Source organism: Corythoichthys intestinalis, chromosome 12 (assembly GCF_030265065.1).
Source record: "Corythoichthys intestinalis isolate RoL2023-P3 chromosome 12, ASM3026506v1, whole genome shotgun sequence".
Classification (NCBI taxonomy): domain Eukaryota; kingdom Metazoa; phylum Chordata; class Actinopteri; order Syngnathiformes; family Syngnathidae; genus Corythoichthys; species Corythoichthys intestinalis.
In genome coordinates this window covers 6,114,672-6,129,404 of record NC_080406.1, presented here as the reverse complement: position 1 = coordinate 6,129,404, position 14,733 = coordinate 6,114,672, and the positions used below count along the sequence as shown (strand labels likewise).

The 14,733-nt window shown below is 39.6% G+C and overlaps 1 protein-coding gene across 1 annotated transcript in view; it reads right to left on the bottom strand.

The window, feature by feature from the left end:
• Positions 1–380: 380 nt before the first annotated feature.
• The window catches only part of tspan7 (tetraspanin 7), a 31,279-nt gene continuing 16,926 nt past the window's right edge, over positions 381–14,733 (bottom strand). Inside the window, exons 3-8 of the mRNA XM_057852061.1 lie at positions 13,136–13,210; positions 12,955–13,050; positions 8,817–8,972; positions 8,642–8,725; positions 6,977–7,062; positions 381–6,883 (exon numbers count right to left, since the gene is read on the bottom strand). Coding sequence (XP_057708044.1) covers positions 6,994–7,062; positions 8,642–8,725; positions 8,817–8,972; positions 12,955–13,050; positions 13,136–13,210 — 480 coding nt within the window. The 3' untranslated portion in view covers positions 381–6,883; positions 6,977–6,993. The remainder of the gene's footprint in view (positions 6,884–6,976; positions 7,063–8,641; positions 8,726–8,816; positions 8,973–12,954; positions 13,051–13,135; positions 13,211–14,733) is intronic.

Below are 14,733 nucleotides of genomic sequence, written 5' to 3'. Positions count from 1 at the left end.
ATAAACAAATACAGTACTTATGTACTGTATGTTGAATGTATATATTCGTCCGAGTTTTATTCATTTTCTTCTTAATGCATTGCCAAAATGTATAAGATCGGGAAAAATTATGGGGAATGATTGGAATTGAATCGGGACCACAAAAAAAAAAAAAGCAATCGGATCGGGAAATATCGGGATCGGCAGATACTCAAACTAAAACGATCGGATCAGGAGCAAAAAAACATGCTTGGAACAACACTAATTATAACTCATACTAACATTTATCTTTTAAGAACTACAAGTCTTTCTCTTCGTGGTTCCCTTAAAAACCTGAAGACATGATTAGTAATGAATTGAAATTCCTAATTTATCCAAACAATGACCAAACATTAACAAAGCAATGTTCCACCTTGTCATTTTATTAATCATATTAATCATAAGACCACTGATGGTGACATTGTCAATATTAAAATGTTTGCGCGTGTGTACTAGTGATCGTATGCAAGCTGGATGACATTACGTGTGTGTTTTTTTTAAGTATGTACAAGAGAAAACATACGTCTACTCAAAGCCATTTACAACAGCAAGTAGTTTATAAAAACAAAGCCACCAAATGGAATAAAACTCAAGCTCCACTAAATAACACAAGGAAAAAATACAGACATTTAAATAATAATATTTTTCAGAAATTTGAGAAGAAGTCTATATTAGAATATCAGCCAGCTACTAGGTACTAGTCAGTGCAAACATATACTTCACGTCTAAAGAGCAGATTAAAAACAGCCAATTAGCATATCGGATTCAAACATTACATGGTGATTATCATTAGAAAGTACATATCTACAGATATGATGATGTGTTGATGCGCCACACGCGACACTGTCACTCGGAAAGCTAAGTTCAAATGTCATATTGCAAGGAAAAACGGATTTATTTTACCGACATAAAGTTGTTAGGTTGCAAGAAAAATGTGTACTTTTAGGAGAACTACGTATTCATAATCATGAAAAAAGTTGTGATTTGGGGAATAATGCCTATACATATGAAATAGTGAGAATTTAGAGCAACACTAGGTCAATTTTCAACCTTTATCAAATATTTTCATAACATTTGTTATATGTCGACTGAAAAAAAAAAATGCTGGTACATTTTCATTCTAACTTATAATAAGTAGGGCTGTCAAAATTATCGCGTTAACGGGCAGTAATTAATTCTTTTAATTAATCACGTTAAAATATTTGACGCAATTAACGCACATGCCCCGCTCAAACAGATTAAAATGACAGCAGTGTAATATCCGCTTGTTACTTGTTTTTTGTTGTTTGGCGCCCTCTGCTGGCGCTTGGGTCCAAATGATTTTATGGGTTAGTACCATGAGTGAGCATGGTGTAATTATTGACATCAACAATGGCGAGCTACTAGTTTATTTTTTTATTAAAATTTTTTACAAATTTTAATAAAACGAAAACATTAAGAGGGGTTTTAATATAAAATTTCTATAATTTGTACTAACATTTATCTTTTAAGAAGTACAAGTTTTTCCATCCATGGATCGCTTTAAGAGAATGTTAATAATGTTAATGTCATCTTGTTGATTTATGTTATAATAAACTAATACAGTACTTATGTACCGTATGTTGAATGTATATATCCGTCTTGTGTCTTATCTTTCCATTCCAACAATAATTTACATGAAAAATATGGCATATTTTATAGATGGTTTGAATTGCGATTAATTACGATTAATTAATTCTTAAGCTGTAATTAACTCGATTAAAAATTTTAATCGTTTGACAGCCCAAGTTACATGTTCATTCTGACTTATAATAAGTTATTTCTTCTCTTTTTAGTGTTCCTAATACTTGAAACTCTTCTCATGAATGCAATTTTCATAAATTGCGGAGAAAAAAAAACTAGTTTGCAGTGTAACAGACCCCCCCCCCCCCCCCCCAACTGGTTGAGCAAATTGTGGCTCCTTGAAAACATCGTACAGTTAGTCCCCGGGTTACGAACGAGTTCCGTTCCTACACTGGCGACGTAACCGGAATTTTCGCGTAGGTCGGAATTAACTCATTCGCTCCCAAAAACGTATAAATACGTTCTATTTTCAATTGTTTCAGTGTCCAAAAGACGTATTTATATGTCTTTTACGTTTTTTTCCCATATAAAACATCTCTGGGTCCTGATTCAACTGAGCTCCAAAGCACAAAGCTGAAAATCCATTTCAAAGCAATAAAACTGGCCCCTGGAGGGCAGTAGCGTATTTGGTAAGACCCGTAACCCGATTTAACGGCAACGAACGGCCCCGCCGCACGGTCGGGACCACCAGTACAGCGGAAGATGCCGTTGGGTCCGTGCTGCTCGCCGAGCAGACCCCGCAGAGACTAAAAAAAAATTCCATCTTTATGAGACAGGCAGGGATGAGGGAAAAGTATACCTGGCTGTCGCGACGACAACAGTGTCATCACTCAGTTATGTGTAAATAAATGTTGCTTTGGTATCAAAAGCTCTATTTGTCTTGTTCTTTATGATATTTTGTGAAAGGAAAACATTATTTAGATGTTTGGGATGTAACAAAAGCAAAAAATAGCTGTGTTAAAGTCAAAGTTATGTTTGTAATGTATGCTTACACAAAAAGCTCAATTTCTCTGTTTTTTCATCAGAAATCGGAAAATTGCTCAAACTAAGCCATTTTCTAATGCTGATTTCTAAAGAATGGAAAAAGATGTGAACTTACTTTTTTTTCCTGCTGAAAGAAGAGAGTCTAATATTTCTTTTGGTGGCTTCCATGTTTATATAGCAATAGAACAGAATTTTCTGTGGGCCTTGCAAAATCAGTCAAATCCAGTAAAACGGCCTGGAGCGAAGGGCCTTGCTCTGGTGAAAATGGCTGGGAGTGAATGAGTTAACTAATCCAAAAAGTCCAAAAGTATTTTATGTTGTTTAAAGATGGAGGATACACTGCCCTCTGGTGGCAGTGTTGGGTGTGGCTGGACTGTCACCTTGACTCGTCTCACATTTCGTGTTTTTGCTGTTACGTCTAGGGCTGCAGCTATCGATTATTTTAGTAGTCGATTAATTGATGAACTAGTAAGTTCGAATAACTGAGTAATCGGATAAGGAACATAGCAAATTAAAATACTAAGCTGAGCCTCAAACGGTAAAAAAAATAAATAAATGAGGATCTAAGTACAACAAAAGAACAATTGGCTAACTTCCATAGCATAAGTCCACTAGCTTAAATGCTATAAAATCCTGTTTTTTTTTTTTTTGTTTTTTTTTTTTCAATGCTCTTAACAAATTGTTCAAACACATATTCCAACAAAAAACAGAAATATACCAATAAACTAAATTACAAATGCATTAAAAAACATTAGGTGGAACGAAAACTTTTGTCGGTCTTAACAGGGAGCAGCTGGATTCAGCCATGCTAAATGAGTTACGTCATATTCACTGCCACCACTAGAGGGATGTGTATTCACCCAAATCAATGAAACTAAATGTAAACACTTTCAAGACAAACCATTACAACGCAACTTTAAATAAGCGAATACTCGAAGCAGCAAAATTTAATTCGAATCTTTTTTCTAATTGCATTATTGGAGTTAGTCGATTAATCGTTGCAGCACTAGCTGTTTTTGTAGTTTTTAAGCTAATATATGTGTATGCATTGGTAATTAAGTTTAGGGCTACAGTTTGTGGAGTTATGTGTGAGCGATTTCCTATGAAAATTGTAAATACATTAGCATTCGTAGCATTTAAGCTAGCGAAGTTTTGCTAGGCAAGTTATGCTAATTTAATCTACTAAATTTACATTTTAAACAGACGAGATGGACGTTTGACCACCAATTGTTATGTGTCAGGTGTTTTATTGTTAAAATGTGTGTCGTTTTGAAGAGTAGTGTACATACACTACTGGCCAAAAGTATTGGCACCCCTGCAATTCTGCAAGATAATGCTGAATTTCTCCCAGAAAATGATTGCAATTACAAATGCTTTGGTCGTAATATCTTCATTTATTTTGCTTGCAAAGAAAAAACACAAAAGAGAATGAAAAAAATTCAATCATTATCATTTTACAAAAAATTTCAAAAATGGGCCGGACAAAAGTATTGGCACCCTCAGCCTAATACTTGGTAGCATAACCTTTAGACAAAATAACTGCAAACAACCGCTTACAGTATCCATCAGTGACTTTCTTACAATGCTGTGTTGGAATTTTAGACCGTTCATCTTTGGCCAACTGCTCCAGGTCTCTGAGATTTGAAGGGTGCCTTCTCAGATCTCTCCACAGGTGTTCTATGGGATTCAGGTTTGGACTCATTGCTGGCCACTTTAGAAGTCTCCAGTGCTGTCTCTCAAACCATTTTCTAGTGCTTTTTGAAGTATGTTTTGGGTCATTGTCCCGCTGGAAGACCCAGGACCTCTGAGGGAGACCCAGCTTTCTCACACTGGGCCTTACATTATGCTGCAAAACTTGTTGGTAGTCTTCAGACTTCATAATGCCATGCATACGGTCAAGCAGTCCAGTGCCAGAGGTAGCAAAGCAACCTCAAAACATCAGGGAACTCCGTCTTGTTTGACTGTGGAGACCGCGTTCTTTTCTTTGAAGGCCTCGTTTTTTTTCCTGTAAACTCTATGTTGATGCATTTTCCCAAAAAGCTCTACTCTTGTCTGATCTGACCAAAGAACATTCTTCCAAAACATTTTTGGCTTTCTCAGGTAAGTTATGGCAAACTCCAGCCTGGCTTTTTCATGTCTCTGGGTCAGAAGTGAGGTCTTCCTGGATATCCTACCATAGAGTCCCTTTTTATTCAGACGCTGACGGATAGTACGGGTTGACACTGTTGTACCCTCGGACTGTGGGACAGCTTGAACTTCTTGGAATGTTAGTCGAGGTTCTTTATTCTCCAGCCGCACAATCTTTTGTTGAAATCTCTCGTCAATTCTTCTTTTCCTTCCATATCTAGGGAGGTTAGCCACAGTGACATGGGCTTTACACTTATTGATGACACTGCTCACGGTAGATACACAGGAACATTCAGGTCTTTGGAGATGGACTTGTAGCCTTGATATTGCCCATGCTTCCTCACAATTTTGCTTTTCAAGTCCTCAGATAGTTCTTTGATCTTCTTTCTTTTCTCCATGCTCAATGTGGTACACACAAGGACATAGGACAGAGGTTGAGTCAACTTTAATCCATTGTAACTGGCTGCAAGTGTGATTTAGTGACTGCCACCACCGGTTATGTGCCACAGGTAAGTAACAGGTGCTGTTAGAGAAGCATCACATGATTTTTCAAAGGGTGCCAATACTTTTGTCCGGTCCCATTTTTTGAGTTTTTTTATATGATTTTTTTTTTTTTTTTTAAACATTCTCTTTTGTGTTTTTTCATTGCAAGCAAAATAAATAAAGATATTAATACCAATACAGAGGTTGAGTCAACTTAAATCCATTTTAATTAGCTGCAAATGTGATTTACTTACTGCCACCAGCTGTTATGTGCCAGAGGTAAGTAACAGGTGCTGTTAATTACACAAATTAGAGAAGCATCCCATGATTTTTCAAAGGGTGCCAATACTTTTGTCCGGCCCATTTTTGGAGTTTTGTGTAAAATGATAATGATTTAATATTTTTTCCATTCTTTTTTTTTTCCATTGGAAGCAAAATAAATGAAGATATTACTACTACAAATACTATCTGTGTATTTGTAATTGCAATTATTTTCTGGGAGATATTGAGCATTATCTGTAGTGCTGCAACGATTAATAGATTAACTCGAGTAATCGATTAGAAAAAAAATATTCGAATGAAATTTTGTTGCTTCGAGTATTCGTTTAATTGAAGTGGTTTATTTTGAAAGTGTTTGCATTTCGTTTGATTGATTAGGGTGGATACACTACCCTCTGGTCTGCCTCATTTCATATGGCTGAATCCAACTGTTCCCTGTTCAGACCAACGAAAGCTAAGTTTTTGTTTGAGCTCATATTTTTTTTTAATGCATTCGTAATGTAGTTTATAGGTATATTTAGCCTTTTTTGGGGGGAATATGTGTCTGAACCATTTGGTAGGAGCATTTAAAAAAAAGTTAGCATTTTATAGCATTTAAGCTAGCGGACTTTTGCTATGTAAGTTAGACAATTGTTCTTTTGTTGTACATAGATCCTTATTTATTTTTTTATACCATTTGTGGCTCAGCTCAGGTATTTAAATTTTTCATGTTCCTTATTCGATTACTCGATTATTCGAACTAATTAGTTCATCGATTAATTGACTACTAAAATAATCGATAACTGCAGCCCTAATTATCTGACAGAATTGCAGTGGTGCCAATACTTTTGGCCAGTAGTGAATGTGTGCTACAGCTTTAAGGAAGAGAAAAGCTTCAAAAAACACAATTGCTTTGTTTGCTGTCTGTCAAGCTGAATAATGTAACGTTTAGTGAGGACCGAACACGTCAAGTTAATAAAGTTATATACTGTGTGGTACAAAAGTTTACGCAGCTTAAAAAAACTGTTGACTGGAGACAAAATGGCGGACGAGACTCCGGCGTCGTAAAGTCGAAATCGCGTGAGTCGAGTCGGTCGTAACCCAGGGACTACCTGTACAGTACCCGTATTAATAACGATACCTACTACGAATTAAATACATCTATTAAAGCACTAGGTTTTCAGTGTTGACGTGTGCAAAAAGCCAGCCTTCAGTGCAGTCGGTGGGACAGTGTGTTGTGTGGCACACACAGCGGTGAGTGGGCATGACGCTGATGTGATCCTACTGTATGTGTCTGTCGATGTACATCATGTACACATTACGGGCAGAGAGACGGGAGGGAGGCAAACCAAAAATGGGCTGTTTCAGGAGGGTTGAAGGACAGAACGTGCTCTCGTTTCTCTTCATCTCACTGAAAAGACAAAAGAATTAGCAATGGAAAAACTTATCAAAGTTGTTGCTGCTGTTTTTATTTATTCTGTTTCATCAAATTTCCCCTCCATACCTGCCAAGTGATGTCAGCTACACCATCTCGTACTGGTTGGCTGTGATGATCCTTGAAAGACAGCATGCCAGCAGCATACCAATCAGCTGAAACACACATACATGATTTGTTCCTCAATAGGTATGTCATCAAACAAAATAGAAACTAAGGCTACGTTCATACTACAGGTCTTAATGCACAAATCCGATTTTTTCGTGTTTTTCCGACTCGAGTGAGGCATTAACTTGATGGCCTGAGCGTGACAAGTCGCATAGAAGTGGACCATTTCAAATCCGACCTGGGTCACTTTCGTATGTGGTTCAAATCCGATCTGGGCCACATTTTTCCAGACGGTCGCGGCCAGTGTTGTTAATCTTACTGAAAAAAAGTAATTAATTATAGTTACAAATTACTTCTCCCAAAAAGTAATTGCGTTAGTAACTCAATTACCTGAATGTAAGAGTAATTAGTTACTTGGCAAAGTAATTGGTGATAATTACTTTTTTTTTTTTTTCCTCGAGAAAAACATTTAAAAAAAAACATTGGCCACACTATCATGTGAAATGTGCATAAGTGGAAGCTTCTCCCCTTTTTGGTACTTTTATACATGTATCCTAGCTATCACGCATTACAATGTACAAGACATGGATTACACAAGGTGTGCTCTTTGGCCTGTACTGTATGTAAAGCACACGAAAGCTCTGGATGCTAACAATCTAAATAATTATATTCGGATAAGTTTGAAAACGCAATACGCTTACCTTGAATATCTGCTAATAAAACCGGACAGCATACACTCTCGCTCCCAACCGGAGTTCCCAACACGACACTCTCGCATCACCAGTTTTGCCCAACTTTTGTCTTATCAGGTATTTGTTGCACGCATTTTTCCCTGAAGCTCGTCTTGTGAACGACCGACAGTGCTGTGCTGCTCTTCACTTTTCAGATCTGGTTAAAATAGGAAGGGTAGAACCGACGACATGTTGGGAAAGCTAACGAATGACACGCCGGAATTTCGTCAACGGGACCAGTGACGTCACGCACTGCGACGTAACAAGAATGGCGACCTATCACTTAAAATAATTTTACAAACTTTATTAAAACAAAAACATTAAGAGTGGTTTTAATATCAAATTATTATAACTCATACTAACATTTATCTTTTAAGAATTGTCTTAAAAATAGAGGATCCCTTTAAATCTGAATAAATATGGGGCAGTCCCTGCTAACCACGAAAAACAAGGGATCACTTTTTAAAAATTTTTTATTTATTTATTATTATTTTTTTAAACGTGTTTGTAGGCGAACGGATCATTTTTTGCAGGTCATTCGAAAAAGATTCATATCAATAATATTAATAAATATAGTTGTAGAATTTTACTAGCTGGGGCTGGGCCTTTGCTTTGCAAAGCCCCATCTAGTTACAGCCCCTCATTTTTTTTCCCACCCATAGTATTCAACTCATTGATAAGCATTGACGTCCAATTCTTTCAAACTGGGAGGAGTCGCTCTGAATGCTCATTTTCGATTGCCATTGACAGGGCTGGCCGTCCAATCAATTTGGACTGGGAGGGGGCAAAAGTTCACCCCCTCCCAGTCCAAATGGATTGGCAGCCAATGAGTGCCCTGTAGAGGCTAAAAATAAACAAAATTCATGCACAAAAGCGTTTTTAACACATTTTTGACCTGTGAGAAGGCAATGCCAAAGGTGACGCCTGCGATGATGGCCATGTTGGTCTCCATGAATGAAGTGACGAGCTCGTAACAACCCTGTATGTGCACGCAAAAACAACACATTACAACACAGTGAAAACACGGTTGTGCGAGCATTGGATACTTGAACGGAAAACGCAGCACCGACCTGGTGATAAACTTTGTTGGGAGCCACAGTCGCGTTGCGGAGGTCGTTCGGGTCGCAGTCCGAAGAGTTGATGCAGCAGCTAGCGGGAATGCCGTTCAAGGGATAATACACGCTGCCGAACCAACTGGTGTAGTTGTACACCCCGCAACAGCGCAGCTACAAACAGGCACATACGCAAAATTATGCATTGAAAAATGTATTTTTTCTACATTTCCCTAGATTTAAGCACAGTGTTGAAGGAATGTGTAAGTTTGGTGGCCAAATATGGTACTGCAACCGGGATGAAAATATTGAAGCGCACAACATCCCCTTCCTTCCACTTTGGGCTACCAGATAAGTTCTTTGCAATGGAAAATCAAGCTGTGTTACCGTACCAATGTTGCATTTCAATTTGAAACTAGGGTAGTGAGTAGCTTTGCAGGTCAGTATAAGAATAGAATAGAATAGAATAGAATAGAATAGAATAGAATAGAAGAGAAGAGAATAGATCTTTTCAAGTACAAGTACGTGCAACCACACGCGTCTGTGGTGCAAGTACACGCATGCACACGCGCTTGTGGTGCAAGTACACGCATGCACACGCGCTTGTGGTGCAAGTACACGCATGCACACGCATGTGGTATAGGTACGTGCAGGTACACGCTCTTGTGGTACACCCACAACTACACGCAAGTACACGGACTTGTTGTACGACTACACGCAAGTACACACACTTATTACAAGTACAACTACATGTAAGTACACGCACTTGCGGCCCAAGTACACTCAGGTACGCACACCTGGGGCACAAGTACACTCCGGTACGCGCACCTGGGACACAAGCACACTCCGGTACGAGCCCCTGGGGGACACAAGCACACTCAGGTACGAGCCCCTGGGGGACAAGTAAGCTCAAGTACGCGCACCTTGGGGACAAGTACGCTCAGGTAAGCGCACCTAGGGGACAAGTACGCTCAGGTACGCGCACCTAGGGGACACGTACGCTCAGGTACGCGCACCTGGGGGACACGTACGCTCAGGTACGCGCACCTGGGGGACACGTACGCTCAGGTACGCGCACCTGGGGGACAAGTACGCTCAGGTACGCGCACCTGGGGGACAAGTACACTGAGGTACGCGCACCTGGGGGACAAGTACACTCAGGTGCGCGCACCTGGGGTACAAGTACACTCAGGTACGCGCACCTGGGGGACAAGTACACTCAGGTACGCGCACCTGGGGGACAAGTACACTCAGGTACGCGCACCTGGGGGACAAGTACACTCAGGTACGCGCACCTGGGGGACAAGTACACTCAGGTACGTGCACCTGGGGTACAAGTATACTCAGGTACATGCACCTGGGGGACACGTACACTCAGGTACGCGCCCCTGGGGGACAAGTACACTCAGGTACGCGGCCCTGGGGGACAAGTGCACTCAGGTACGCGCCCCTGGGGGACAAGTGCGCTCAAGTAAGCGCACCTGGGGGACAAGTACGCTCAAGTATGCGCCCCTGGGGGACAAGTACGCTCAGGTACGCGCCCCTAGGGGACAAGTATGCACAGGTACGCTCACCTGGGGGACAAGTACGCTCAGGTATGCTCACCTGGGGGACAAGTACGCTCAGGTACGCGCACCTGGGGGACAATTACGCGCAGGTACGCCCTTGTGGTACAAGTACGCGCAGGTATACGCGCTTATGGTACAAGTACGCGCAGGTACTAGCGCTTCTGGTACAAGTACACTCAGGTACAGGCATTTGTAGTAAAAGTACGATTACTTATACTTTGAAAACATGGAGTTAATTGAACTCAATTATGGTTGCTTGTACTACAAGTATGTGTATTTATTAGTGATGCACGATAATGCATTTTTCAGCCGATACCGATAACCGATAATTTCCTCCTCGTTCCAACCGATAACCGATAATGTCAAGCCGATAATTTTATTAAAGATTTATGTAAAATTTTAAAGTATACACAAGAGAAAATATTGCTGTGCAAAAATAATATTGCTCTTTTTTTTTCAACATCAAATGTGAACAAGTAGTAGTAGTAGTAGTAGTAAATTCCAACATCTAAATAAAGACAGATTGACATTGTGTAATGGTAAACTTTTGGCAACAATTACTTTCAGAGTAAATACATAAGTTGCACAAAAATGGCTTTAAAAGTATGCCATTCGTAAAGTATAACATTACTACACAGCAAAAACACAGCTCCTTAAGACTAGTTAAAGCCCCTTGTTTTCAGTGTAAATCTATTGGAAATAAGTTAAATTAACTGCCAGCACTTCAAGTATATTTCACTCAGATTTCTTGAAGAAAAATGGCCAGCTGGAAATAAGATTAACAGCCTTATTTTAAGCAATAAATTATTATACATAATCCTAAAAAAAAAAAAAAAAAAAAAAAAAAAAAACTACTTGTCAGAAATGTTCTTTATTCAAGAATATGTATGGTTCAAAACATTTGAAAGCAATTTTTTCTTGATTTAGGTGAAAAATGACCTTATTTTTTTTTTTAGATGTTTGGGCTTAATAAGAACAAATTGCAATATTTAGTTCAAGTAAGTGGAATAATCTGGCGCATTCAACTAGTCTTCAACACTCAAACAAGATGGGGAAAATTATTTGACTAGATTTAAGAAGAATGATCTGATTAAGACGTCATAAATTTAAAGCGTACTGAATGCATTACTGACTGGATGATTTCTTTGTGTCGTTTGGTGCATGTTACAATTATCAACTAACCACTGTGCCGTCATGATAAACATGGTTTGTTGACATCACCTGTGTAAATATCCGTGGTAAAACTGATGTGATCGACATGTCTTTCACGAAGAATCGTGGTCGTATAAACTGCATTATTTTTTCATCCAGGGGTTTGGCTATCGGGTCATTTCGGGAATTTCCTCCCGCCTGTGCCCTTCAGTCCGCCCGGCTGCCAAATTAGCACCCGCGCCAGGCCTCTGTCTTGAACCGGAGTGGCGGCGGCAGCAAAGTTCGTACCGTATATCCGCCCGCCCCGGCCGGCTCGCTGCGGCGCATTCGGTGCATGGCTCTGCTCTCATGCTCTACCCGCCTAGGGCGAGGCGGCGGCGGCCTGCCGGACCGGCGGGCTCCGTCGGAAGACAGCTACTTGTCAACTATCGATCTCGTGAGGTGTTTAGCCATAGATGGGAGTTTACCACTCGCTTTGGGCTGCATTCCCAAACACCCCGACTCCGGGAGGACCGCAGCGTCTCTGTATCGTCACAAGCCCCGTAGCTTCCTTTATAGTTTATTTGTTAACAATAGCTTTAGCATTCGTGCTAGCAGCAGCATATTCGTTCCAAAAATAATTGTGATGCAGTTTTAAATGGCTGCTGGGTTCGTGCTAGTGGTGTTCAATGAGGACGCTTTCTTTAGGCCTTGAGGAACTGTTTTGTAGATGGCGAGAGCGTCGTTTATTTCATTTCACACACGGGAAAAGCAACGCACGCGAGTGAGAGCGCCTCAACGCTGATGTGTAACACCGCCTCCTCTATGACGCCGTACTCCTAAACCCCTCCTCCCACAGGGGCTTCAGAGAGGGGAGGGGTTGAGCAGGCGGCAGTGAAGAAGTGGAGAAAACTGCTTGGTTGCGCACATTTGGAGGCTAAATCAAGTATATAATTATCGGATTGCATTATCAGTTGATTTTTTTTATTATCTGTATTATCTGTGTGACGTCATAATTGCCATTATCGGCCGATAATTATCGGCAGCCGATATTATCGTGTATCTTTAGTATTTATATGTACTTGAAGTACAAGTATGTGTACTTGGACTATGGTTGCTTGTACTACAAGTATGTGTATTTATATGTACTTAAAGTACAAGTATATGTACTTGGACCACAAATATGTGCACTTGCGTGTACTTGTACTACAAGTGCACTATGTATAATAATCAGGACGAAGACAAAGAACTTCTCCGGTAACTAAAACAGGCTGAGTATCGACTTTCAAAATGGGAACAACATCACTTAACCATTGTGAACCATGTTAAGAAGTGCTTCCAAATTTCTTTAATCGAAATATTAGGTCAATTTAAGGAATAATAAAAGTGCAAATCTTACATATTGCTCCTTTATGTTCAAATATTCCACTGTACAACACTTTGTGTGTTATGCTTACTCTGTGCTGCAGGTTGTCAACAGCGCGGCTCGCCTCATCCTCAGAGTTGTAGTTGAGAACCGCGTCGGTGTACGTCCTGTGGAAGGTTCCCTTTATCTATGAATATGCAAAAAAGTGACCGCGTCAGCTCAACTTGATGGTCACATTTAGGTTTTGGCGCTGAAATGAAATGCACGCTGACCTCGTGACGAAAGACAAATCCACTAATCCCGGCCACCAATTCGGCGAGGAAGACCAGCGACAGAAACATGGCGTACTGCAGAGAGGAACAAACAACATGGCTAAAATATACTTGCTGGACAAAAAAATATAATGATTAGGGATTTCCCAATCACATATGCGAGTCCGAGTCACTGAGTTCTCATACCTCAGAAATGTAATTTGGAGCAAGGAAAAAAAGCACATCCAAATGTATTTTTGCCCCTGAAATTGAAAAAAAAAACTATCCCAACACATACCAGTAAAGTTGTATGGTTTCAGCGTAATTTGTACAAATGAGCGCTAATTTTTAAATGTGTACGCCGTACGTTCAAAATCTGTACGTTTTTCGTGCATTACGTTTTTGTTTCTTCGTTTGGATTTTGTCACCATTTCGGCAACGAGACAATGTGCGTAACTATGTGTTACTATGTTTGTTGAATGACGCGAGAAAAGTCAGAGACACTGAGAGCAATGAGTGTTTGTTGTGACGCTGTAGCAAACGCGATGCTAGGCTAGGTGGGTCCAATATTTCCTGACTGTAGCCGACAGCCTACAATTCATGCCAAGATATTACATGCATATAGAACTACATGCAAAAAGACTCGGTGGCGTTAGTAAACAGCCGCCATTTTAGAGCAGTAGACTTCTCAGCAAGGCTCTGTTGTAGTGAACCTTCCGAGCGAACCTAAGTAACTTTTTATCTAAAATACTCCTAAATCGGCAAAATCTTGACTTGAATCCGTCTTTAGATGAAAACTTTCACATGTAGACAGAAAGGAAATAATGCAAACACGGGAGCTATTTTAAAAACTTTAACGGTTGATTCATTACATTAAATGACTTCCAAACATAAAAAAAGGTTACTATGTTTTTTGTTTGTTTTTTTGAAAAAAATGAAAAAAACACATGAACGGTAACACCAGTTACTTTGCCAAGTAACTAATTACTCTTGCATTTAAGTTACTAACTCAATTACTTTTTGGGAGAAGTAATTTGTAACTAATTTTTAAAAGATAAACAACACTGAGAGATTTTATTCTGCCAATTTGTTGCCGACATACAATTTGCCCGCAATTATTGCTGATCACTTCTGAGAATTAGCAAAAGAAATGTTCCCTGACTCAAAGACTGCATTGGTAAGTTAATTTTAACAATTGACCTTTGTAATTTATAATTGGACACACTAACGAACTACCTTCAAGTCAAACTAAATTGCTAGCTAAAGTGCAGCCATCAAAAGACTTGATAGAAATTGCCATAAGTGCTACATACAATTACTACAAAAGTCACTGTTAAATTTTTGTAATCATGATTTAGCTGAAGATATTGTTCTTTGATTGCACCAGGTTACATGTTACAATATTATAAATAATTTCACATTATTTAAAAAATTGAGTTATATTTTTGTTTCATATTGCACGCTATATAGAACGTTGTAAGATTAGTCACCAATTTGTAAGGGCCTACGTCACTATTTGTAAGACTGCCAACAGCCTTGGGTTGACAGGTATGTACACCCCATTGTGCATTAAAGGAAAACTATGGTGTCAGTCAAGGGACAAAACGCACTCAATGGCT